The sequence below is a fragment of the Coffea eugenioides genome, chromosome 3 (genome assembly GCF_003713205.1).
Source record: "Coffea eugenioides isolate CCC68of chromosome 3, Ceug_1.0, whole genome shotgun sequence".
Taxonomy (NCBI): domain Eukaryota; kingdom Viridiplantae; phylum Streptophyta; class Magnoliopsida; order Gentianales; family Rubiaceae; genus Coffea; species Coffea eugenioides.
Window position 1 is genome coordinate 31,430,293 of NC_040037.1, and position 24,050 is coordinate 31,454,342.

Here is a 24,050-nt window from a genome sequence, read left to right on the forward strand (position 1 = left end):
GAAATTTGAATCTCTTTTCACCACAATTTTAGATTTATTTAATTTAGTAATTTTTATCGCTTCTTTTTATTCCTTCCCATTTTTCAATTTACATGATCCACTAATCCACAAAATCAAAATTCTAAAATTTTAACTAATGAATAATAACCATCCCTATAAAATCACATATGTGAATCCCAAATTTACCATTGACACTTACTACATGACTGATAGTAATAACTGACTGATAATTTAAGAAACTCACCTCTACGAAAATCACATATCCAAAATTTGGGAGTCCATTTGAATTACAATTTCCACAATTTTACATACCTCATTGTTATAATATATTTTACTCTTATAATCATTCACAAGACTGACGATCACTAATCTATTTTCGTTTCTCATCCATACAAATCAAATACAGTGAAAAAAAGACTACATATCATACTCTCACCATGGACGAATCTCACCCACAAGCATTTCAATCAGTGACGGAGTTAGGATTTTTTTCCTGGGGTGCACCAAATTTTTCCTAACAAAACTATCTTAACATGTTATGTTCAAAATAATTTCCAACTATTTAAATATACAACATCTGAAAACATCAAATATCAACTTTAATTATAAAGGTATAAATAAATAAATAAATAAATGTTTTTGAAGAAAAAAAATAATTCAAGAGTGGTTAATTCTTATATATAAACACTCGTGACATTAGGTTTTTGATGGGGAGCCTCCACAAGCGTCAGAAATCTGAATCTCTTTTTACTAAAATTTTAGATTTATTTTAATTCAGTAATTCTTATCGCTTCTCCTTATCCTTTACACTTTTCAATTTATGTGACCCACTAACCCATAAAATCAAAATTTCAAAATTTTAACTAATGGATAATAAACTCTCCTACAAAATCACATATGCAAATCTCAAATTTACCACTGACATTTACTACATGATTAATAATAACTGACTGATAATTTAAGAAACTCATCGCTATGAAAATCACATATCCAAAAGGGGTTATTTTCACTTTATCCCCTTAATGTTATATTTTAGTTACTTTACCTCTGAGACTAACTGTCAAACTTAACGGAATTTGTTAATTAAAGTGAAAAGACATGTTTAACACTTAAAATTATTATCACTTTACTCCCATAAACTATAGTATCATTATCAATTTACCCCATTGAGTTTGTTTTCAGACAATTTATCCCATTGTTAGATCAACTTAGCAAGTTAAAAAACTTTAGAAGAAATTACTCTCCTCTTTGTATAATAAAAAAATAAAAAAATTTAGAGTGACTCTTCTTCTTTTTAGTGTCAAGAAAACAAAAAGTCAAAATATTAATCTCTTTTTTTTTTGACAATCTTATTAATATTAAAAAAATAGAAAGATTAAGAGAGAGAGAGAGAGAGAGAGAGAGAGAGAGAGAGCTCAATTCTTTTTTCAAAAAAATACAAATAAGAAAGAATTAAATATTTTTATTATTTTACTTTCCTGTTTACCACTCAATTCCAATTCTAATCCTCAATAGTAATGTGATAATGTTAGACTCTTCTTTATTTTTTTCTTTGGAAAATCTAATTTTCTGTCTCCTTCTTTCCTATATCTTTTTCTTTTCCTAGTATTAATAAGTGTGAAAAAAAAAAAATTTGAGGAAACCCTTTTAGTTTTATGTTTTGGGATCTTTTAAAGTGAGAAAAAAGTAAGTTAGCCATTCCAAATATTTTTATTTTTAATTATATATAAAAAAGGGTAAATACATTTAAAATTTTTTGACCATACTAGTTAGATTAACGATGAAGTAAAATACCTAGAAACTAATGTTAGAGATTAAAATAATTGTATCACTATAATTCAAAGGAATAAAGCGATAATAACAATGTAGTAATATTATAGAATAAAAGGATATTTTTGTCCAAAATTTTTTAATATATTGGGTTGAATTACTTATGGGGGTTAAGTGACTAAATGATAACATTATGGGATAAATTGTTAGTAGTGATATAGTTTAAGAGAGTAAAGTAATAATAATCCTATCCAAAATTTTAGGAGCCCATTTGGAATACAATTTCCACAATTTTACGTATCTTATTGTCATAATGTATTTTACTCTTATAATTATTTACAAAATTGATGATTACTAACCAGTTTTCATTTGTTATCCACACAAATCAAATACAGTGAGAAAAAAAAAGACTACGTATCATATCACCATAAATGAATCTCATCCACAAGCATTTCAATCAATGACGGAGCTATGATTTTTTTTCTTGGGTTGCGCCAAATTTTTCCTAACAAAATTATCTTAATGTTATGTTGAAAATAATTTCCAACTATTTACATGTATAACATCTAAAAACATCAAATATTAACTTTATTTATAAAGGTATAAAAATAAGTAGCTTGTTTTTGAAGAAAAAAATTAAATCAAGGGTGGTTAATTCATAATATAAACTAAAATTGTAAAAAATTAGTGGGGGGAGGGGGCAACTTTTTTGTACACATATATTTTCACACTATAAATTAAAATTTTCAAAACTTAAGGGAGGCCATGGCCCCCATCAGCCCCATGGCCCCCATTAGCCCCTCTCAGCTCTGTCATTGATTTCAATGGTATCTCAATTCCAAACTTACAAGATTGCGAAGGAGAAAACAATTGATCACAAAATGAAATTTACACCATAGTGATCTTATTGAAATGCTTCAAAAGGTTCAGTAAGTTCACTTCCAAGAAAGATGAGTCTCACTGAACCTTTTTTGGTAGTATGAACTCCAAAAAAACCAACAAAATTAATGAAATCACCAATGTTGGTTTTCGTACTAAAAGTTGATTAGTGTGAAAAATGTTTACACCTTCGTACAAGATTATCAAATCGAATGCAAAATATTTATAAGTATTTCATTTTGAAATCAAATAAAACATGCGATTATATTATTTTTATCTATATATCATTCACTTTCTAATATAAATTTTTAGTATTATTTCAAGATCCATCTTGCACGAAAACATAGTTCTTGAATGATGTACACATTTTATTATGTTTTGAATCATTGCTAGACAAATCTTAGATGTTAATTATGTTGGTACAATTTTTTTTAGTTTTTTTAATTCACCATTTCTTTTTATTTCTTTTAATAATGTCAGCATAGTATCTAGTACGGGTATTCACACTAGTATAATAGAATGTAGTTAGTTTTCAGCCTTTTATTATCGCCTTAAAATACTGAACAGTTAGCAACTATTGAAGGCTGACATTGTAAATGAATAATTTGATTTGTCATTTAAAAAATACTATTTTCCATCATTTCATATTAAATGACACATTTACACTTCTCGAATTTAATTGGGATCACAAACAGTAGTTGTCTGTTTAGGGGTACATCCTTAAATTAAAAAAACTTGTTTTTCCTATTTTCTTTCAATTGTTACATAATTAGTAATCACTAAAGATCGGATTCTATTGCCATGTTTTACGACCTTAGATCATTATTAAGCCTTAATGATCAACTTTCCATGCTAGATCTTTCATAATCATGTGATTGCTGAGTCATGACGACAGTCATCTTGGCCCGGCCGCTCTAAAGAAAGGACTGGGGCTTTCTGTATTTCCAGTCATCTAGGCCCAAGGTTGTATCAACTCGGCTCCCTAGTTGAATGCCGAGCCCTCATGCTTCTTCAGTCATCTTGGCTCGTCACCGCGCGGATACCGTCAGGGCCGGTTCTTCGCCCCTCAACGTCTCGACTAATGAACTGTCCCTGACAACTGACACCTTATTGAGGGACCCCAACGTCTACATGGCCGAAAGACATGACGTTCGACAAGACTTGACCACTACTACATCTTGTCAACACAGACAGGACACACAGGCGGTCAGATCTTAGGGAATTAGAGTCCACTATCCTTCCTTCCGGTTGGTCCTCTATAAATACCATTCCCTCCTAAATAAAGAGGGTAAGAGCTCTCCACTATTTTCATTTCCATTATTCATTTCTCACAAAACTAACTTAATCATCGGAGGTATTCTGGGGGAAAAAGCCCCGTCTAGTGTGTGTACCAAAAAAAGTACAGCACAAAGTCACCTCGCTCAGGAAGAGGACGTATTAGGTCAGCTCGTCTTGCCGTCCCAAAATAACCTTTTCAATTGGTGCCCACCATGGGGCACGAAGATACTCTTAATATGAAATCTACACGCTTTAAGAGTAAGAGGGTTCCCCCTACTGGAGCTGAGCCCAGCATAGCCGCTCAGCCCGAAAACACTTCAGAAGATCAAGGATGCCAATGGACTCAGCCTGCAAATGAAGAAACCCTCGCCCGGATGGCTGAGTTTGTAGCTGAAAACCCGGGTATCTTTAAGGAATTGGGAAGATTCTTCAAAAGATAAGCAAGGGAGAAAGCCGAATCCTCTAAGAGGAGGTTGGCAAAATCTCCCGAAATTCCCTTTGAAAAAGAATATGATGATAGACATCCTGTCCATAGTCCCTTCATACGCGCCTCGTCCAGGTCTACCTCCAAAATCGCTAGGAGACACCCTGCGGAGGAACCTCGGCATCGGGAAGGGAAGGTCGTTGATTACATAGGGCCCCACCCTTCACAGATGATATTAATGGGGAAATGATTCCCCCAAACTTCATGCTCACAATGCTGCAGTCCTATGATGGACGAGGTAATCCCGAGAACCACCTCCACGCTTTCATTTTCGCTTTTCGGTTATATTGCGTCCCCGACTTCATCATCTGCCGGATTTTTCCTGTCTTCTTACAAGGGACCCCTCGAAAATGGTTCTAGAACCTAGAACGAAGGAGCATAGTCTCCCTAGGTGAGCTCGTGAATGAGCTCATCCACCGATTTGTATCATCTTGGCCAATGATGAAAACTTCGGCCTACTTGCTGAATATACAGCAGGCTCCTGGTGAGTCTCTCCGCTCGTATGTATAGAGGTTCTACGACGAAAATATGCAAATACCTGACTCGAATGAGCAGGTAACCATAGCTGTCTTTACTAATGGGCTGGTTGCCAGAGTGTTCAGTACGGAGGTATATCGAAAATATTTTCGAACACTACGGGAGCTGTGGCACAAAGTGAATAAGGATATTCAAAATGAGAACGTAAACCGCATGAAAAGAGAGGCGCAAGCTACACGAGCGAGCCATGACCTTAGAAGGAAAAAAGAAACTGGCCGAGGTGAGCAAGGGCCCAATGGTGGAACGCAAAATTCTTTCCGTGATTGCTGGAGCGTTTTTGACATAATCGCCAAGGGAAAACAGCCCATCCCCGATTTCGAACTAAATCTCTTCACTACTAGCCAATCACACATACTCGCCGTGATGGAGTAACATCACCTCTACTGCGCATATCATCGGGATATCGAACACGAAACTGAGGATTGCAACGATTTAAAGAAGGAAATAAAAAATTTGATTAAGCAAGGGTACCTGAGACAGTTCATCCGTAGGGATGGGGGCTTTGGTCGGAGTGATTCCGGCCATGATAATCGCGTTGACTAACGACGGGAGGACCGACGGGAACCAAAGAGTGGCGGCCAAGCCCCTGGGGACCTTAGGTAGCCTGGGAGACCTCCCCGAGATGGGTCCCCCGATTATGGGCAAAATATAGTCGGGATTATTAACACCATAGAAGGGGGTCCGACGGGAGGGGATAGTCAGAACTCTCGAAAGAGGACTTATCGACAAGCTAATTCGGATCAAGTTGAGCCGGGCTCTCTGTTAACCGAGGTTATCACATTTGGACCCAACGATCCTATCCCGGCTGCCTCCAGTAATCATGAGACTCTTGTGATTGAAGTACTTACCAATAACTACATCGTTAAGAATGTGTATGTTAACCTAGAAAACTCAGTAGATATCATGTACTACCGAACTTTCAAGAGTTTGAAACTGACCAGGGATCAACTCACTTCCGTGAGGACCCCTTTGGTAGGGTTTGGAGGACATGTAGTCCATTCGGAAGGAATGATCACTCTGATGGTGACCATTGGGTGTCACCTCCACTGTCACACTATTACTGTCAATTTCGCTGTTGTTAAAGTCGACTCTCCCTACAACTTGCTGATAGGTCGACCCATGCTCAACGCCCTGTGGGCAGTCTACTCCACCTATCATTTGAGTTTTAAATTTTTGACTCCTGCGGGCATGGCTGAGGTGAGCAGTGATGTATGTGTAGTCCAGGAGTGTTATATCGCCACCTTGCAGGCTGCGACCTCCTCAAGTATCGAGCCAAAATGATGCAAATTCCTCCACGAAGGTGAAATTCATCTCCTCATCCCACGATCTTGATGGAAATTTTCCAGGTTTCTGAACTTGGGGAATTCCCTTTTAGACCCAATCTAACCCTCTATATTGCTAACAATCTTGATACAATCTCAACCCGCGATTTAACGAATTAGCGAACCTAAGAATTTGGTAAAACGGCGCCACAAACAAGTGCGATTCTTGTTTGATAAGCCAAGGTGAACTCTTAAAAAATTTCTAAGATGTTCAAGAGGTGTTTGCAAGAAGTCAAGAGAAGTACTTTTAATTTAAAATCTGATATCATTGTTGAATGAATAAAACTGTTGGAAGTGTAGGCTATTTATAGCCTTACATAGAGATGAAAAACTAAAGTAATGTGGAACTAGTCTAGAAATCCTAATGTGAATCAAAATCACTTATTCTCTAAGGCTAAGAAACTGATTTCGGCCCTTTTGTCATTTGTGAGTTTGACCGAATCTTATGAGATCATCCCATAAGTAAATTAAGCAAGGCTATAGACCATTAAACCCTTATTATAAACGACTTAACTAAAACGGCAAATGTGACTAGATGGGCAGACGACTTGAGCTTATAAAACGTGTCCACGCCTTATAATGACTTTGCTGCGGTGAATCAATTAAATGTCAGAAGACGTATCCTTATAAAGCGTGCCCGCGCCTTATAACATCTTTGCTGCGATAAATCTGAATGAACTGCTCGAGCTCGTGTAATCAGTCCTAGTGGGACTTGAACCTTATCCGATGGCATAGCACCCAAAGACTGAAGGGAAGAGAGCAACCATTCTCTCCATAGATTGTATAAACCCTCACTAGATCGGAAAGCCTGCGAGACTTGAGATCGGAGATGAGGTTAAAGAAGTTATCTTGGATGCCCTGAAGTCGGATCAAGCCATCTGAATTGAAATGAATTTACCTGTGCATCTCAAAGAGGAGATGATTAACCTCCTTAAAGAACACTGGGATGTCTTCACTTGGATAGCTGACGAGATTGTTGGAGTGCTTCCCGAACACATGCTCCATAGGCTTAACGTGGATCTGCGTGCTCGTTCAGTTAAGCAAAAAAAGAGGCACTTCGGACCAGAACGTAATAAGGCCATCTCATCAGAAGTCGACAAACTTCTGCTGGCTAAGATGATCAAAGAAATCCAGTATCCAACTTGACTATCTAATCCCGTTATGGTCAAGAAGGAAGCGGGGGGATGGAGGAAGTTCGTGGACTTTACTGATCTGAATAAGGCTTGCCTCAAAGACTGCTACCTATTGCAGAGGATCGACGCCTTAGTCGATTCGGCAATAGGCTATGAGATTCTTTGTTTTCTTGATACTTTTAAAGAGTATCATCAGATAGGAATGAGTAAAGAGGATCAGGAGAAAACGGTCTTCTTTACCGATCGAGGTGTATATTGCTATACCACTATACCCTTCGAGTTGAAAAATGCCGGGGCCACGTATCAGTGGCTTGTAAACCGGGTCTTCAAATCTCAGATAGCCCGAAACGTCGAAACATACGTGGATGACATCCTCCTGAAGAGCAAGATTGCATCAGTCTCCTATCCGATGTGAGAGAGGTCCTCGGAATCCTCCGTGACACCCGAATGATGCTAAATCCCAAGAAATGTATCTTTGGTGTAACCTCAAGAAAATTCTTGGGTTATCTCGTGTCACGCCGAGGCATAGAGGCCAATCCAGACAAGGTGAAGGCAATCCTAGAAATGTCGCCTTCCCGGAGTCCCCCAGATATGCAGAGGTTAATCGGCCAGTTGGCGGTCTTGAATCGATTTTTGTCTCAGTCAGCCAAGAAAGCATTACCTTTCTTTAAGGTGTTAAAGAAGGCATACAAATTCTTTTGGACTGAAAAATGTCAGTAAACTTTTGATTAGATGAAAGAGTACTTACACCGTCTCCCAACTCTTACTTTACCACGGACAGAGAAAGAGTTGTACCTCTACTTGTTTGCAGCTGATGAGGCAGTAAATGCCGTATTGATACAAGATGATGGTATCTAAATACCCGTCTATTATATCAGCCGGGTCCTCTGTGGGCTGGAGGTTCGATACATCCAAATGGAGAAGCTAGTGTTGAGTCTGGTCCACACGGCTCACCGGTTAAAACCTTATTTTCTGACTCATCCCGTATGCGTAAGAACAGATTAGCCAATTAAGCAGATCCTGTCACGTCCCGAGATTTCAGAACGTCTTACTAAATGGGCTGTTGAGTTAGGAGAATACGATCTCTCTTATGAGTCTCGGACAGCCATTAAAGCCTAGGCTCAGATAGATTTCGTGGCCGAGCTCACATTTTTCGTAAGCTATGAGGCAACTTCAGATACTGCCAAGCTGTAACGATGGACATTGTGTGTGGACGGATCTTCTAATAATGATGATAGTAGAGCTGGGTTGCTTCTGGAAGATCCTCACGAAGAAGTGTGCTCGTACGCTCTCCCGGTTGACTTTTCGGCGTTTAATAATGAAGTCGAGTATGAATTAGTGATTGTGGGCTTGCGATTGGCCCGTAGGCTCGATGCTCGGCATATTTGGGTCAACAGCGACTCCTAACTCGTCGTATGTCAGGTACTTGGTGAATATGAAACCAGAGAGAGAACCATGCAACGATACCTCTTTAAAGTTCACCAACTTGTTATGTACATCGAGTCGTTTGAAATCCAAATGATACCTCGTCATAGAATAGGCGCGCTGATGCCTTGTCTCGGTTAGTTTTCACTTCATTTTCAGCACTCAATAAAATAGTTCTTGTAGAGGTTCTTACCGAACCTGGGTATTCGGAAGAAAAGATCTGTCCTGTGCACTCAGAGGACAGTTGGATGAGTCCTCTCATCAGGTTCTTAAGTCAGGGAATCCTTCCTGATGACCGGGCCGAAGTGAGAAGGATTCAACACAATGTAGCTCAATATGCATTTCGAGATGACAATCTTTATAAACGGTCTTATCTCAGGTCATGGCTGCGGCATGTTACTGTCGAGAAAAGAGAGAGTGTTCTTCATGAAATACACGAGAGACTATGCAAAGCCTACGTTGGCTACCGAATGTCGATAAAAAAGGCCTTGTTAATAGGATATTTTTGGTCTACCATTCGGCGAGATGCCCAACTCCTAGTCCTTAAATGTCCTTTGTGCCAACACCACGCTCCTGAATATCATTAGCCTACCAATCTCATGGTCCCCATCACTTCGCCTTGGCCTTTTGAACAATAGGAGACAGATATCATTGGTCCTTTTCCTAAGGTCGTTGGCAACTATGCCTACCTGGTTGTGGCTGTTGATTATTTTATCAAATGGGTCGAGACCGAACCGTTGAGCAGTATAATCGGCCTTGCTGTTCAAAATTTTTTCTAGAGGTGCATTGTCTGCCACTTTGTTTGCCTCGAGTGCAATGTTTTCAGAACTAGACCGGACCGGCCGGTTCGACCGCGAACCTGTAGCATCAACGGTCCGGTCCAGCATCACACCCGAAAACTAATGGTAAACCGCTAGAAACCGGACGAACCGTTTAAACCGTAAACCGGCGGTTCATCAATTTTCAAGCAATAGACCAGAAATTTAAAACAATAACAAGAATAGAGGTAGCTAAGATTCGAACTCGGGCCTTCATGATCACAATAGCTATGCTTACCACCAATCTACAACCGAGGAACAAGCTTTTTTTTGTGTAGAATTTTATTTAATCTAATCAAAATATAAAATTAGATTAAATAAAAAAAACCCTAGCATTGGCTTCAGACGGCACCATTCCTTCAATTCACTTTCTTTCTCAGCAGCACAGACGCACGGACGGCACCATTTCTCATTTTCTCCTTGGCTTCACTTCACTTTCTCAGTTCCTCCATTCCTTCAATCTCCAGTTAATCTATTTTTTTTTTCTTCATCATCCTTCCACATCCAAATATCCACGACAAGATCAACACTATTATTTTTAGACGGGACTCCAAAGCTTTGCATCTTGGTAAGTTTAATTTTTGCCTTTTCTTGATTTTTGTTTTCTATATTATCTTTAGTGGATTTTTTTGTATTTTCTTCTTTTTTTCCCCCAAATTTTCATCCGTTTATGAATCATAAATTATTTGGCAGTAATGTTTGGAGAAGTTATTTTTTGGATGAAGTATCAAATTAATAAAATTAGTCATGTTTGGTTTTTTAATTTTGTATTTTTCTGGAATTAATATTTGGAATGCCCTTTTTTTGTTCCATTGATATTGTTTGTGACAATAACCGTATGCAACTAATTTATGATTTATGATTATAGTATGCAACCGTATGCCCTTTTTTTATTCAACTAATTTCTGTGACCATAAACTAATTTCTGCTCAAATGTTCAAAGTTTATACGGCTTTTTTTTTATTTAATCAATATTATTTCAACTTGAAGTTTGTCTAATTAAAGGAGCGCAGGGATTTCTTCTGTCTGTAGGACCTCTGGGTTTGACAATCACAAGGACTTTGCTAGTACTTTGTTATTGTGCCGCCTTAATGTATTTGTTCATTTTTTCAACATGTTTGTCTTTTGTGGAGATATGCAATATACTTCAGTTATAGGAGATTTTTTTATTTTTTTTTGGATTTCATCTCATATATTTTTATGGCTTGATCATTGGTGTTATGACTGGGTATATTTTTATGGCTTGTTCAATTTACCTAGACAATAACACACACATATATATTCTTTAAATCCATCAGGGCTACAAAAAATTACAAAATAAATTGCTTTTTATTTGTTAAAAGCAACTAGGATCATAAGAAATTATATCTCTTTCATTCAAAGTTCAGGAGATTTATTTGGTGCTATATTCTATAAAGTTTGGCAGCTTTAGCTTATTTAATTACTGTTGATTATTAATACTCTAAAAGTAAGAAGTGTTGGATTGTTTACATTAGTGGTAAAATTATTTATTCACTTCCTAACCTAAAATTTTCTTTTGATATATTGCCATTAACACAAGGAAATTAGTTGAATGGTCACAGAAATTGGTTGGGTACTTAATTGTCTCACTATTAGTATATATTACTGAAAATTTGTTAATTTTATTTGCTTATTAGTACACTATATTTTACAAATGAACTAATTATATCTAAATTAACTATGTGAAGGATAATGGATACCGGTACTGGTACTGGTAGTAATTCACAATCTTCGACTGCTGGAGCTGTCAATAGTGAACAATCAGCTAGTCAAAATCATAGACAAAAGTCCGATATAGCATGGAATTATTGTTCAGAAGGTTTGAATAAGCAAGGAAGAAGAACTTTGACATGTGGGTTTTGTTTTAAAGTAATTGCTGGTGGTGGCATTCATGGAATGAAACAACATTTGGCAGGAGAGCAAGGCAGCATTGTTCCATGTTCAAGGGTTGAACCGGCAGTTAGACATGCTATTTTAGCATCTATGAAGGAGAAGGAGCAGAAATCTAAAGAAAAAAAGGGTGATTTTGGGGTGGAAAATCCATTCGGCCACACTACTCATGCATTTGATGGCGATGAAGTTTTGGAGATTCCTTCTCCTTTAGCAAATGAGATGGGTTCATCTAGTAAAGGAAAGAGAAAGGTCACTGCATCAACAGGTATACGTGCTTTTTTTAAAGGTGGGCGTGATACTTCTCAACCAACCATTAAAGCTTGTTTGCAAAGTAAGGGAAAATGGGAAAATACGGACATGGCTATTGCTCTTTGGTTTTATGATGCTTGCATTCCTATAAATGCTGTTAACTCTCCATTTTTTCAAAAAGCTATTGATCAAATAGCATCAATGGGTCATGGTTACAAAGGTCCATCCTATCATTCTTTGAGAGTTAACTTGTTGCGAAATGCCAAGAGAGATGTGAAATTAGTTGTTGATTCTTTTAGAAGTACTTGGGCAGAAACTGGTTGCACTATAATGGGTGATGGATGGAAAGACACTAGGTAAAGACCATTGATTAATTTTTTGGTTTATTGTCCTAAGGGTATTTCTTTCATTAAATCTGTGGATGCATCTGATATTGTAACAAGTGCAGAAAATTTGTGTAATTTATTTGCTGAAATTGTTGAGATGGTTGGTTCAAATAATGTGGTGCACTTAGTTACTGATAATGCTAGCAATTATAAAGCTGCTGGGTCTTTGTTAAGTGAAAGATATCCGAACATTTGTTGGTCACCGTGTGCTGCACACTGCATCAATTTGATTTTGAAAGACATTGGTGAAATGTATGATGTAAAAGCTTTGGTATCTCTTGCTTCAACGGTGACTGTTTTTATCTACAATCATAAGTTCACTTTGAATTGGTTGAGAAAGACTGCAGGGTGGAAAGAAATTATTCGTCCCGGTGACACTCGATTTGCAACTACCTTTATTGCATTAAAAAGTTTGCATGATCATAAGGATAGTTTGCAATCTTTGGTTACTAGTGGGGATTACAAAAAATTTCTGAGAATAGAAAAAGGAAAAGATGTGAAGCAAATCGTTTTGGATGAAAGGTTTTGGAATAACTGTTTGATTATGGTGAGAATAATGGGCCCTATCATTCGTTTATTGCGTATTTGTGACACTGATGAAAGGCCTTCATTGGGTTATGTTTATGAAGGCATGTTTAGAGCAATAAATGGCATCAAAAAGCTGTTTAGAAATAAAGAGAGATTGTACAAGCCTTATATTGACATCATCAATGATAGGTGGGATAGAATGTTGAGAAAAAATCTACATGCTGCCGCTTATTATTTGAATCCTGCTTTTCAATATGAGAGTGCCACATTTTGTACATATCCAGAGGTTATAAATGGCTTGCTTGATTACATTGAAACAAAAGTGGATTGGTGCAACCCTGAAAAATTATCGCAAGAGGTTGGAATGTATCGGGAAAGGCAAGGAAGTTTTGGGCGCAAACTTGCTATTCTTACTAGCAAATCTGATCGGCCAAGTTATTTCTATTTTTTTAATATCAAAAATTGTGAATTTATTCTTTATTTGATCTAATATTTTAATATGATTGTGACAGAAAATTGGTGGAAGTTATATGGTTGTGATGCTTCGAATTTACAAAAGCTTGCAATTAGAATTTTGAGTCAAACAGCTTCTTCTTCTGGGTGTGAACGTAATTGGAGCGTTTTTGAATGCATTCACACTAAAAAAAGGAATAGGTTGGAGCACCAAAGACTTAATGATCTTGTTTATGTGCACTACAATTTACGTTTGCAACGTAGGTATAATTGATTTTTTACTTCATTCTTTACATTTTTTTTAAAGTAATATTAAATTTGTAACTAATGTATTTTATTGTAGGTTTGATCACCAAAAGAGATCTTATGATCCCATTGATTATGAATCTATTGATAAAACGGAATTTTGGGTCATAGAAGAAGAACAAGATGGCGAGCTTAATTGTGATGAATTGGAGGAAGAACTTGAAGAACTTCTTAAAGATGATTCTCAACTAGTTGAAGGTTGGTTTTAATATTAAAATAAATATATTTTTAACTTGTAATATGAGGTGCTAAAAGTGCATTTTTTAATTTGAATTTTATTATAAATATGGATAAGTCCTTAATTGTTACTTTATTTATTTATTTAGATGATGAAAGTGAAGTTGGGGAAGATAATGATATTGACTTGGAAGCATTTCAGCGTAGGCGCCTTTTGGATGGTGATGAAGATAATGATTGGTAATATAACATATTAATTAGTGATGTTTAGTAGCAATTGATTTTTTTTTGTGTTTGGTTGTATCTTTGTTTTTCAAAATTTTTTGGCTTTTTTTTTTTAGTTTCACCAATTAGATTTATATTTTTTGTAATGAACTTTTTAACTTTTTCAGGTTAAATTGATGAAATTGTGAAGGGGGTGCTCATGCCTTGTCATGCCAATGATGGACATTTGTTATTCAAATTGTATGCCTTGAATATGAGTTGAACTCTTCTATGGACTTTTTTGGAATTGTGAAAGAATGTCAACATTTATTTTAGTTATTTGTGTGTTTTTGTTTGTGATAATTGGTGATCATTTGGGCTATATCTATTTATGTTTGTAATGAATTTATGAAAACTTGCGGTGAATTATGATATTTTAGTTATATTTATCATTCCAGATTTCATGTATAATTTTTAGAAAATTTATTATTATCTCAACTTAAATTTAGTTTTAAGTTATATTGATGAATGTATTTTAGGGACTTAAGTTATTAATAACCATGTTAGAATGTACATTAACCGTCAAGTTCCAGTGTAGACTGTACAGTGAAGACCTATGAAGTATTTAGCATTAAAGCTGCAAAAAAAAAAAAAAAAAAACAGAGAACCGTTGAACCGGTCGGACCGTGAACCGCCCCCTCTCCGGTTCACTGGCCGGTCCGAGTTTAAAAACATTGCTCGAGTGATCATTTTGGATAATAGAAGACAGTACACGGACAATCCATTCAAGGGGTGGTGCAAAAATCTCGAAATTAGGCAACACTTCACCTTGGTGGGGTATCCCTAAGCCAATAGACAGGCTGGGATTTGGATTTTTCATTATAATATTTATTATGAACTCTACCAATAGTAATTGTACTATCACAATGTATTAAAATAGGTGATGCAGGTTTATTCCACATTGGGATTTCAGATAGTAAATCACGTAATCAACCTGCTTCTTCACATACAGAAGCAAGAGCAATTAGCTCAGCTTCCATGGTAGACTTTGTGATTATATGTTATTTTTTGGATCGTCAACAAATGGCTTTATCTTCCAATGTAAATAAATAACCAATATTGGACCAAGAATCAATAGACTGTGAACTCCAATTTGCATAACTAAACCCTTCAAGTACAGTAGGATTTTTTTTTTTTTAATAAAATAGACCATAATCTAAAGTTCTCTTAAGATATCTCATGATTCTATGAATCATATTCCAATATGTAAAGTTGGGTTTACTAGTGAACTTACTAAGTACACCAATCGTGTTTGCAATATTAGGTCCAGTACAATCAGTTGTATATCTCAAATTACCAATTATACTAGCATACTCTTTTTAATTTATCATTTCAGAATCATTTTTAGTAGGAAATAGACACACATGAGGATCAAATGGTGTACATACTAGTTTACAATCAAAATAATTATATTTTTAAAATATTTTTCAATACATTGAGATTGATCAATAAAAATTTCTTCTGAATTTTTTGTAATTTTCATACCAAGTATGACATTGGCTTCACCTAAGTCTTTCATTTCAAAATTACTTTTAAGTAATGCTTTTGTAAACTCAATTACTTGCATATTAGTACCAAATATCAATAAGTCATCAACATATAAACAAATAATCACACGAGAGTCTCCAAAAGATTTATGATAAATGCACTTATCACTTTCATTTGACCTAAAGCTATTAGTCAATACACATTGATCAAATTGTTCATGCCATTGTTTAAGTGCTTGCTTAAATTCATATAAAGATTTATTCAATTTACAAACTTTATTTTCTAAACTGGGTTGAATAAATCCTTCGGGTTGATCCATATAAATTTATTCATTTAAATCACCATTAAGAAAAGCTGTTTTTATGTCTATTTAAAGCTGTTTTTATGTCTATTTGATGTATTTTTAATTCATGAATTGCTACTATAGCTATTACAAATCGTATAAAAGTCACTCTTGTAACTAGTGAATAAGTATCGAAGAAATCTATCTCTTCTTTTTGCTTGAAACCTTTTGCAACAAGTCTGGCTTTGTATTTATCTATTGTACCATTAGGTTTAAGTTTTTTCCTTAATATCCATTTACAGCCCATAGTTTTACAACCTGGAGGTAAATCAACTCATTTCCAAGTTTTATTAAATATTAAAGATTCCATTTCATCATTAATTGCTTCTCTCCAAAAATCAGAATCAGAAGATGATAAAGTTTCAGAAATAGTTATTGGATCCCCCTCTACATTATAAGTTTGAAAATCTGGACCAAATTTTTTTTTGTATTCTTTTCCTTTTCCTAGTTCTTAATTGCTCTTTTTCTCTAGTTGAATCTTTAGCGTTAGAAGAACTAGCTTCTTAAGATATTTTACTATATTCATTCAATTTTGTACTCCCACTATCTTTAAATTTGAATGGAAATTTATCTTCACGAAAAATTGCATCTAAATATTCAATTACGACATTATTTTCGAGATCTAGAAATCTATCTGCCTTATTGTTTAAAGTATATCCAATGAATATACATCTAACTGCTTTTATTCCTAATTTTGAAAGTTTCAGTTCAAAAATTCTTACATACACTAAACAACCCCATACTCTAAAATATTCAATAGTGGGTTTTTTATTTCTTCATAACTCAGAAAGAGTTATTAAATCTTTTTTACGTGGTACTTTATTTAGAGTATAGTTAGCTGTTAAAATTGCTTCACCTCATAAGTTTTTAGGTGCACTTGAATTTGCTAACATAGCATTTGTTAAATCTATCAAAGATCGATTTTTTCTTTCAGCTACACTATTTGATTGAGGTAAAGATGGTGGAGTAACCTCATGTATTATTCCTAATGATTTGATAAAATTTATAAGGCCAATAGAATCATAGTATTTTCCTCTATCTATTCTGAACCTTTTGATTTTCCTTTCACAATGATTATCAACCTTTTTAACAAAAATAGTAAATTTCTCAAAAGCCTCATTTTTATGTTTAATAAAGTAGATATAACAACATTTTGAAAAATCATCTATAAATGTGATAAAATATTTTTTATCTCCACGTGTTAATATGCTTTCAAATTCACAAATGCTAGAATGTATTAATTCTAATAATTCTATTTTTCTTTCAACTTTCAAATGAGGTTGTTTAGTTATTTTAGTCATGCTACAATATTCGCACTTCTCAAACTCATTATGCAATTTTCGAATTAATCCTACGCGGCTCATATTGTTTAAGTATTTGCTATTTATATGACAAAAGCATGCATGCCACATATTCATACAAGAAATGATGTAAGCAGAAGTAGAAATTTCATTCATTTCAACATTAAATTTAAAACAAAGGTCTCATTTTTTGAAAGCATATATTGATCAGACTCTATATACTACTTAAAACTAGCCTTATTAAGAAGATAGTAAAAAACCAAGTTCTTTTTAATTTTAGGAACATGAAGAACATCTCTTAGGGTCAAGACACGTCCAGAAGTAAATTTTAGTTTAACTTCACCCATGCCTAGAACATTGGTTGTATGTGAATCTCCTAGCAAAACTTTTGTTTCTTTTTTAATAGGAGAATAACTTTTGAACCAAGTTCTATCATAGCAAACATGCCTAGAGGCACTAGCCCACCACCCTTTAGTATTTCCAACAAAATTGATTTCAGAAATCATTGCCACAAACATCTCTTCAATTGGTTGAGCCACATTAGCTTGTGGCTTAAAATTGGATCCAAATTTTCTAAAATGACAATTTTTTTGCACGATGACCCAATTTTCCACAAACAAAACAAGCTCTATTTTTCATATTATTTCCAAATTTTGGAGTGTTTGAAACTTGTTTTGAGGGAGGTCCTTGATTTGACTTTTTCTGGTTAAAATTATTATTTTTTGAAAACATATTTTTCATATTCTTCCCTCTAGGCTTCAAATAGGCGTTATTTATGTCTTGTTGAGCTTTAGAGACATTTTCACTAGAAGTTAGAAAGTTTACCTTAGTACTCCCATGGACATCTTCACCTTTATCTTGTTTTGTACATTCTTCTTCAATGCGCAACCTTGCCATCAAATTTGCTATAGTCAATTCTTGTTGCTTATGATGTAGCCTTTTCTGAAATTCTTTCCATGATGCCAGAAGTTTGTCAATGATGGCTACAACTTGCATTTGTGGCTCGACTTTGACTTCTTCAGACTCAATCTCATGGACAATTATTTGCAAGTCATGAACTTGCTCTAGTATTGGCTTGTTCTCCACCATTTGGAACTTGAAATAATGGCTGCAAGCATATTTTTTGGAACCTGCTTCCTCAGTATCATATTTCTGTTAAAATGCTCTCCAAATTCTTTTTGATGAAATATAAGATGAAGAATAAAAGTCATAAAGTTCATTAGACAAACAATTAAGAATATAATTTCTACAATCCTCCTCATCATTTCCCATTTTTGAAGTTGTTTGGTATGATTCTCACTTTCTTCATCAATCATTGAAATGGTGTCTATCTTTTTTGGATTCTTTGTGGCTAAGACCTAGGCAACCTTTATAAGCTTCAAATAGAACATCGCTGTGAGAACCCTGAAAATGGACATATAAATATCAGTGCATATTTTATTTACATTTTAATTCTTTAATAAATTTTAGCACTAAGTCCAATTGTCTTTAAATGAGTACGTAGAAATAAACGTCAGGTGCAAAATAAAAGAATTGTGCTGAACTACTAAACTTCTTAGTTTTGTTACATTAACTTCATATTTCGATGGTAAACTATTTCATTGATCTAACAATTAATTTCCTTGAATTCTAGTATTGTAATTAATTGTTTTGAAATGAAAGCGTAAAGATAAGTTCTATGTAATAAATAATATAATTGTGCCCAATATTGAATTATTCGGTTTTGCTATACTAAATTAATATTTCTTTAGTTGGATTAATTCTATTACTTTAAAATAAATTCTTTGATTTCCGATAACTAGTTTTAATCGTTAATAATGTTAAGTGTTAATAGAAATTTCCACGTTAAGATGAAAACCAATGAATTTTAGATAAACCTGATACTAATATACCAAACATACTTAATGTGTGAAAATTTCGATAAATATATCTTTATCTTTCTTTGTTTTCTAATAAGTGTGTAAAAATAATTTTTGTGTGCAAATTGACACCCTTGGATTAAATTATTACTTCATTTGACTTTATATAACTAAATCGATAAATTTCGAGTTAGACTAACTCTATTTCTTGAGCAATAATAATTGGAAATTCTAATAACTAATTTAATCGCTAATTAATATAAGAATTATTAGGAACCATAATATTCAAGTTTAATCGTTAATTATTCGATAAAAATGGTTTGGGTATAGTAGGGTATAATTAGGCGTTCAAATCACACTTGGGGATAATTTTTAGAATTAAGTTGGAATTGAGAATTTAAGTTGAGATTAGGGAGCAAAGTGAAAAGACTAAAATACCCTTCACAATTCCACAAAATCACCACACATCCATAACATTTCCATGCAACACCAAACAACTCCTTGGACAGCAGCATAGCACCGCACCATCCGACCAATCAAAAACCTTCAACCATCTCAACACTCAACCTCTCCTCAAAACCACGGCACTAACTCCCTCCCTTTTCATTCCTATACCGCAAACCACTGCACTTCATCCTCATCGTGAGGCATCCGAGAGCAAGGGAGGGAACTCGAGCTGCAATCTTCTTTCTGTTCTGGTTCTGTCCGTGAGCTGGAGTAAAGGCAGGGAGAAACTGTGAGCCAACTCCCTTCTGCATTCTCCAAAACAACCAGTTGCCATCCAGCTTCCACCTCCACCAGTTGAAACCACCGACAACCACAACCACAGCCACACCAATCGCAACCAGAACCAGGCCTGTGAGCAAGGCCGAGAGAGGGAAAAACTTCAGCTTCCTTGACGTACGAGTGAACCTTGAGTGAGGTAAATTTTCTGGAATGAAAATAGTTTATCAGAGGTAGATTAAGCTAGTCGTGGTCTTGCCTGTGTTAATTTGCGCCATCGGATGTTGAAATCAAAGCTGAGGAAAATTCTGTTTCGGCTAGATGGTTCTGCCAAGGAGCTGATTGGGAAATGTAGTTTTATTTCTGACTTCCTGCGATAATCTGAGCTCAATTAAATGTTTAACCAACTAAAAACAAGAAGGTTATGTCATCTAGGAACGTGCATGTGATTTTAGGCGGTCAGATTTATAATTAAGAAAAGAAGAAAATTTCTGTGCGCTAGTTATGTTTCTGCCGAGAAGCTGAGCTGATAGTGCAGCTTTATTTCCGTTTTCTGGGACAATCTGAGCACCTAAGTGTACTTAACTGAATGAAAACTGGATGATTAAGACCATACATGTTGACCTTGCTTTTCGGATGATAATGGTAAAGCTTAAGAAAATTCTGTTTTAAGAGGAAAATGTCTTAGCCGAGAAGCTGATTTGAAATGCAGCTCTAATGTGTTTTCCTGAAGTCATTTGAGCATGCAATGGTGATTAACTAACCGAAACTTGGATGATTTTATGATTAGGACTTTGCATGATAATTTTATACAATCGAATGATGAATTAAGGAGCTTAGGAAAAATTCTGCTTAGCTGAAAAAGTTTCTGCCGAGAGTTTGTCTTGAATAATGTAGCTTCATTTGGTTTAATCTTGTTGCTTTAAGCTTATAACCATAACTAATTAGATAATAACAAGATAATTGAGCCTTGCATGTAGTTAATTAATGGGTTTAAACCAGAAAAATAAAATGAGATAGAAATCTGCTACATGCATGATCATCCGTGGCTTGTTGGAAGATTTCTGGAAACCTTGGGTGATTTTCATTGTTAATTGAATTTAATTCCTGAGCTAGAAATGTTAACAAACTAGTTAAGTGATGGCATGTTAAATTTGAGACCATAATACTCTGTTTTAGCCAAGGAAAAAGTTGTGATAAGGACATACAATTGCTGGAAAATTTTTGTGAACTACCATGAGTTTAAACCTGGAAATTTCAAGGATTATAACAGTTGTTTAAACTTAATTTCGAGTTGGAAATGTTAACGGACTAGCCAAGTAATTGCATGATGAAGTTGGGAGTATAATGGCATGTCTTAGCCAAAGAAATATTGAATTCATGAACAACTTAGTGCTGGAAATTTGAATGACTAAAAGATCGACCCAAATGTTGGAAAATAAATGCTGGAAATTTGTTTTGTGGTATCCGAAGGTTGAATCGGAGTTTTAGCTCGGTTGTGAAATTATTCCTTGAAACACAATGATTGGAAATGCCTGGAATATGTTGTTTTAAAGTTTTATAAGACATGCAGAGGTGAAACACTCGAATTGTGGGTGAATTGCCAATTGATAGTTGTCATATATAGCTGATGACAGATTAGTATATATATGAATTCTTGGCTGAACCATTTGCTGGAATTAAGTGTTATCTGCCTTGGTATATACTGGTATGAATGTCATATTTAAATGTACGGATGGTTTGAATAAAAGTCCTATGGTTTTAAAAGAGAAAAAGGAGTTTTTCACAAGTGAACAAGAATTTCCAGATTTCCGGATTTCACTGACCAGTCTAGGCAAAATGCTTATATCTTGGTGTAGGAAAATCCGATTAAGGCGCCGTCAGTGGCATTTGAAACTATAATCATAGGCCTTTGTCCTGTAGAAATTTCGTATTTTTCCTCCATGTGTACTGCTGTCTGTGAACCCTCCAAGTAGAATGTTTTGTATGAACGTCCTGTTTCTTCGTGAAACTAAATTTGGATTTGGATTGAGATTTTAGCTTACTTGTGTTTTAAATTTTTGATTGAATTGTGGTTGGAAGTAATTGATGTTGTCAAGGGCTAATGATTGATGAAGCCCTTGGCCATTTGAATGACTTTATAAGTACTACTGGGTGATGAAAGTTAAATTGCTGGAATGTCTTGGAGGCCTCACGTTTATTTTTATTTGTATGATGGGTTTGCTGAAACCAAGTGCTAATGAGTGATGAAGCTTTGGTTGATCATTTTATTCTATTCAGTAATGCAATTGTTGAAAGCTAGGGCTAATGATTGACGAAACTCTAGTAATTTGCTATGTGATTTTTGCCATATCTTGATCCATATTATGATTTCGAATCGGAATCGGAGCTGTGGAAGTTGTATCGCCCTTGCGAACTCGAGTAGCTGCGATCAAAATTAATCAAAATATTTTTCAGCTAATATTATATCATAAAACTCCATATCTAGTGTTTTGCCTAAAACTTTCAAACTCGATAATTTCCTTTAGCTCAATCTAGCCCTGATAGCTATAGTAAATAAGTTCTATAGCTTTTGAAAACTCTAAGTCTTATTTTAATTCCTTTTCTTTTCTTAAGCTTTGCACTTGGATAGTTAACTATAGGAAAAGTTCCAAAATACGAGTTTTACTAATCTTAGTGAAAAGCTTGGGAAACTTGCTCGGCAAGAAACCCTATTTTAGGAAAAATAGTTTTAAGGATAATTTTTGCAAAAGCCGTAACTTTAAAGAAATGTTCAAAGTAACTTCCTAACGTGGATATTAAGAGGTTTGTCGACTTATTTCAAGAAAATAATATTAGTTACCCTTTTATAAGGATAAGTATCTTAAGGAAAACTATAATAAACATTTCTTCTACTTTCGTCAAGATTCAACCTACGGAAACTCTTGATTCTTCTAAGGAAAAGTAGACTAGTAGTATATTAAATATACCTCGATGTCTATAAGCTTAAAAGCTGAGTAGAAACTTATAGTTTCAAAATTTGGTTTTTAGGATATTGCGAGGACGCGGAATTCGATTCCCAACTCGATATCTGAACTCCACTCTTGGTGAGTGTCCCTGCCTGTTCTTTTCCTACTTGAATTAAGTGCTTTCTTGACTCGATATGTGATGAATTGTAAAATGAGTTTTTGATCCATCGAAGTGAGCAGTGTGTACTTTATCGCACTAGCCGTTCGAGTGGTGACTTGCGTGAATCATTTTTCTCGTGAATCCTTAATCTAAGAGTAGTTACGTCGTTGGGTGAATCCCTCGGCACTTGAATCAACTACAATAATCCTTGAATCTAAAAGTAGTTACGTCGTTGGGTGAATCCCTCGGCACTTGAATCAACTACAATAATCCTTGAATCTAAAAGTAGTTACGTCGTTGGGTGAATCCCTCGACACTTGAATCAACTACAAAAACGTCGATTCGTGAATCTCTCGACTAATTCTATTACGGGTATATCTCGAGTATACTGCGTCGGTAGACGAAGTTCGGGCCCGAAGCGGAGGTATGAACGGTGACGGGTTAGGAATAAAATAAGTGGATCTACATGGACTATAAGTAGTGAAAGTTGACGGAGGGTCAACTACGAGGGTATCTGATCAAGCAAGGAGAATGGCTCCCGAGAGCCCCTGTATCCTACCTTGTGCTGTTATACGCTTTCTTAATTGATTAAATTTGTTTAAATTGTTATCTGTCGTTTGATTTATGTGAGTGCATGTTTCGGGGCACCACTGAGCTTTAGCTCACCCCACGTTTATTTGTTTTCCTTAACAGGTTCTGGAAACTGAAAACTGGATACTTACTTATGTTTTCCTTTTGGATTGTATTTGAATACTATAACTTATTCTGTGGGCTGTAATGTGTTATTTGAGATAATGTACTTTTGTTTTAGATTGCCACTTAAAGTTGGAAAAGTGTAAAACCTGATTTCGATATTTGGTTTGTATGAATTTTATTTGTATATCCGAATTGTACGACCCTATTCCCTGGTTGTAGCGCATGGGATGTTTAGGAACCGTCGACTGGTTATTTTTTTTTATCACTGCTATCTCTAAAGTTAATGTAGATTTAAGGATGATCCTATTCGGGAAAAGTTGTTTTGTAATAGATTAGGTTATTCTTTGAAAGGTTTTGGGTTAGAATGCTTGCGTGAGTCCTGGCGAGAGCTGGGCAGACGGCCCGCCAACCCTTTGGTTCGCCTTAGGGGGAAGTGGGGTCGTCACAATCGCTTTCTTGGCCCACCTTTTGAAGTGTTGGCTACTAAAGCGAAATGGTTTGTTGAGATCACTAGATCCAATAGTGCTAGCATGTGCAACACTACTTACAACTTCCATGGTACTTGAATTGTCTTAAATTGTTGTTCCTTTAGAATTTGAAATGCACGAT

At 35.3% G+C, this 24,050-nt stretch overlaps 1 protein-coding gene and 1 long non-coding RNA gene across 2 annotated transcripts; both read left to right on the forward strand.

The window, feature by feature from the left end:
* Positions 1-4,139: 4,139 nt before the first annotated feature.
* Positions 4,140-6,229, forward strand: LOC113766415. Its single transcript, XM_027310608.1, has 2 exons — positions 4,140-4,329; positions 5,601-6,229. The coding sequence occupies exons 1-2, from the start codon at positions 4,140-4,142 to the stop codon at positions 6,227-6,229; spliced, it is 819 nt and encodes a 272-aa protein (XP_027166409.1).
* A 3,943-nt stretch (positions 6,230-10,172) lies between these two features.
* LOC113767069 lies at positions 10,173-14,281 on the forward strand. The gene is made up of 3 exons (XR_003467850.1): positions 10,173-10,214; positions 13,809-13,899; positions 14,052-14,281. It is a non-coding gene; the product is annotated as an uncharacterized LOC113767069 (long non-coding RNA).
* Positions 14,282-24,050: the final 9,769 nt, after the last annotated feature.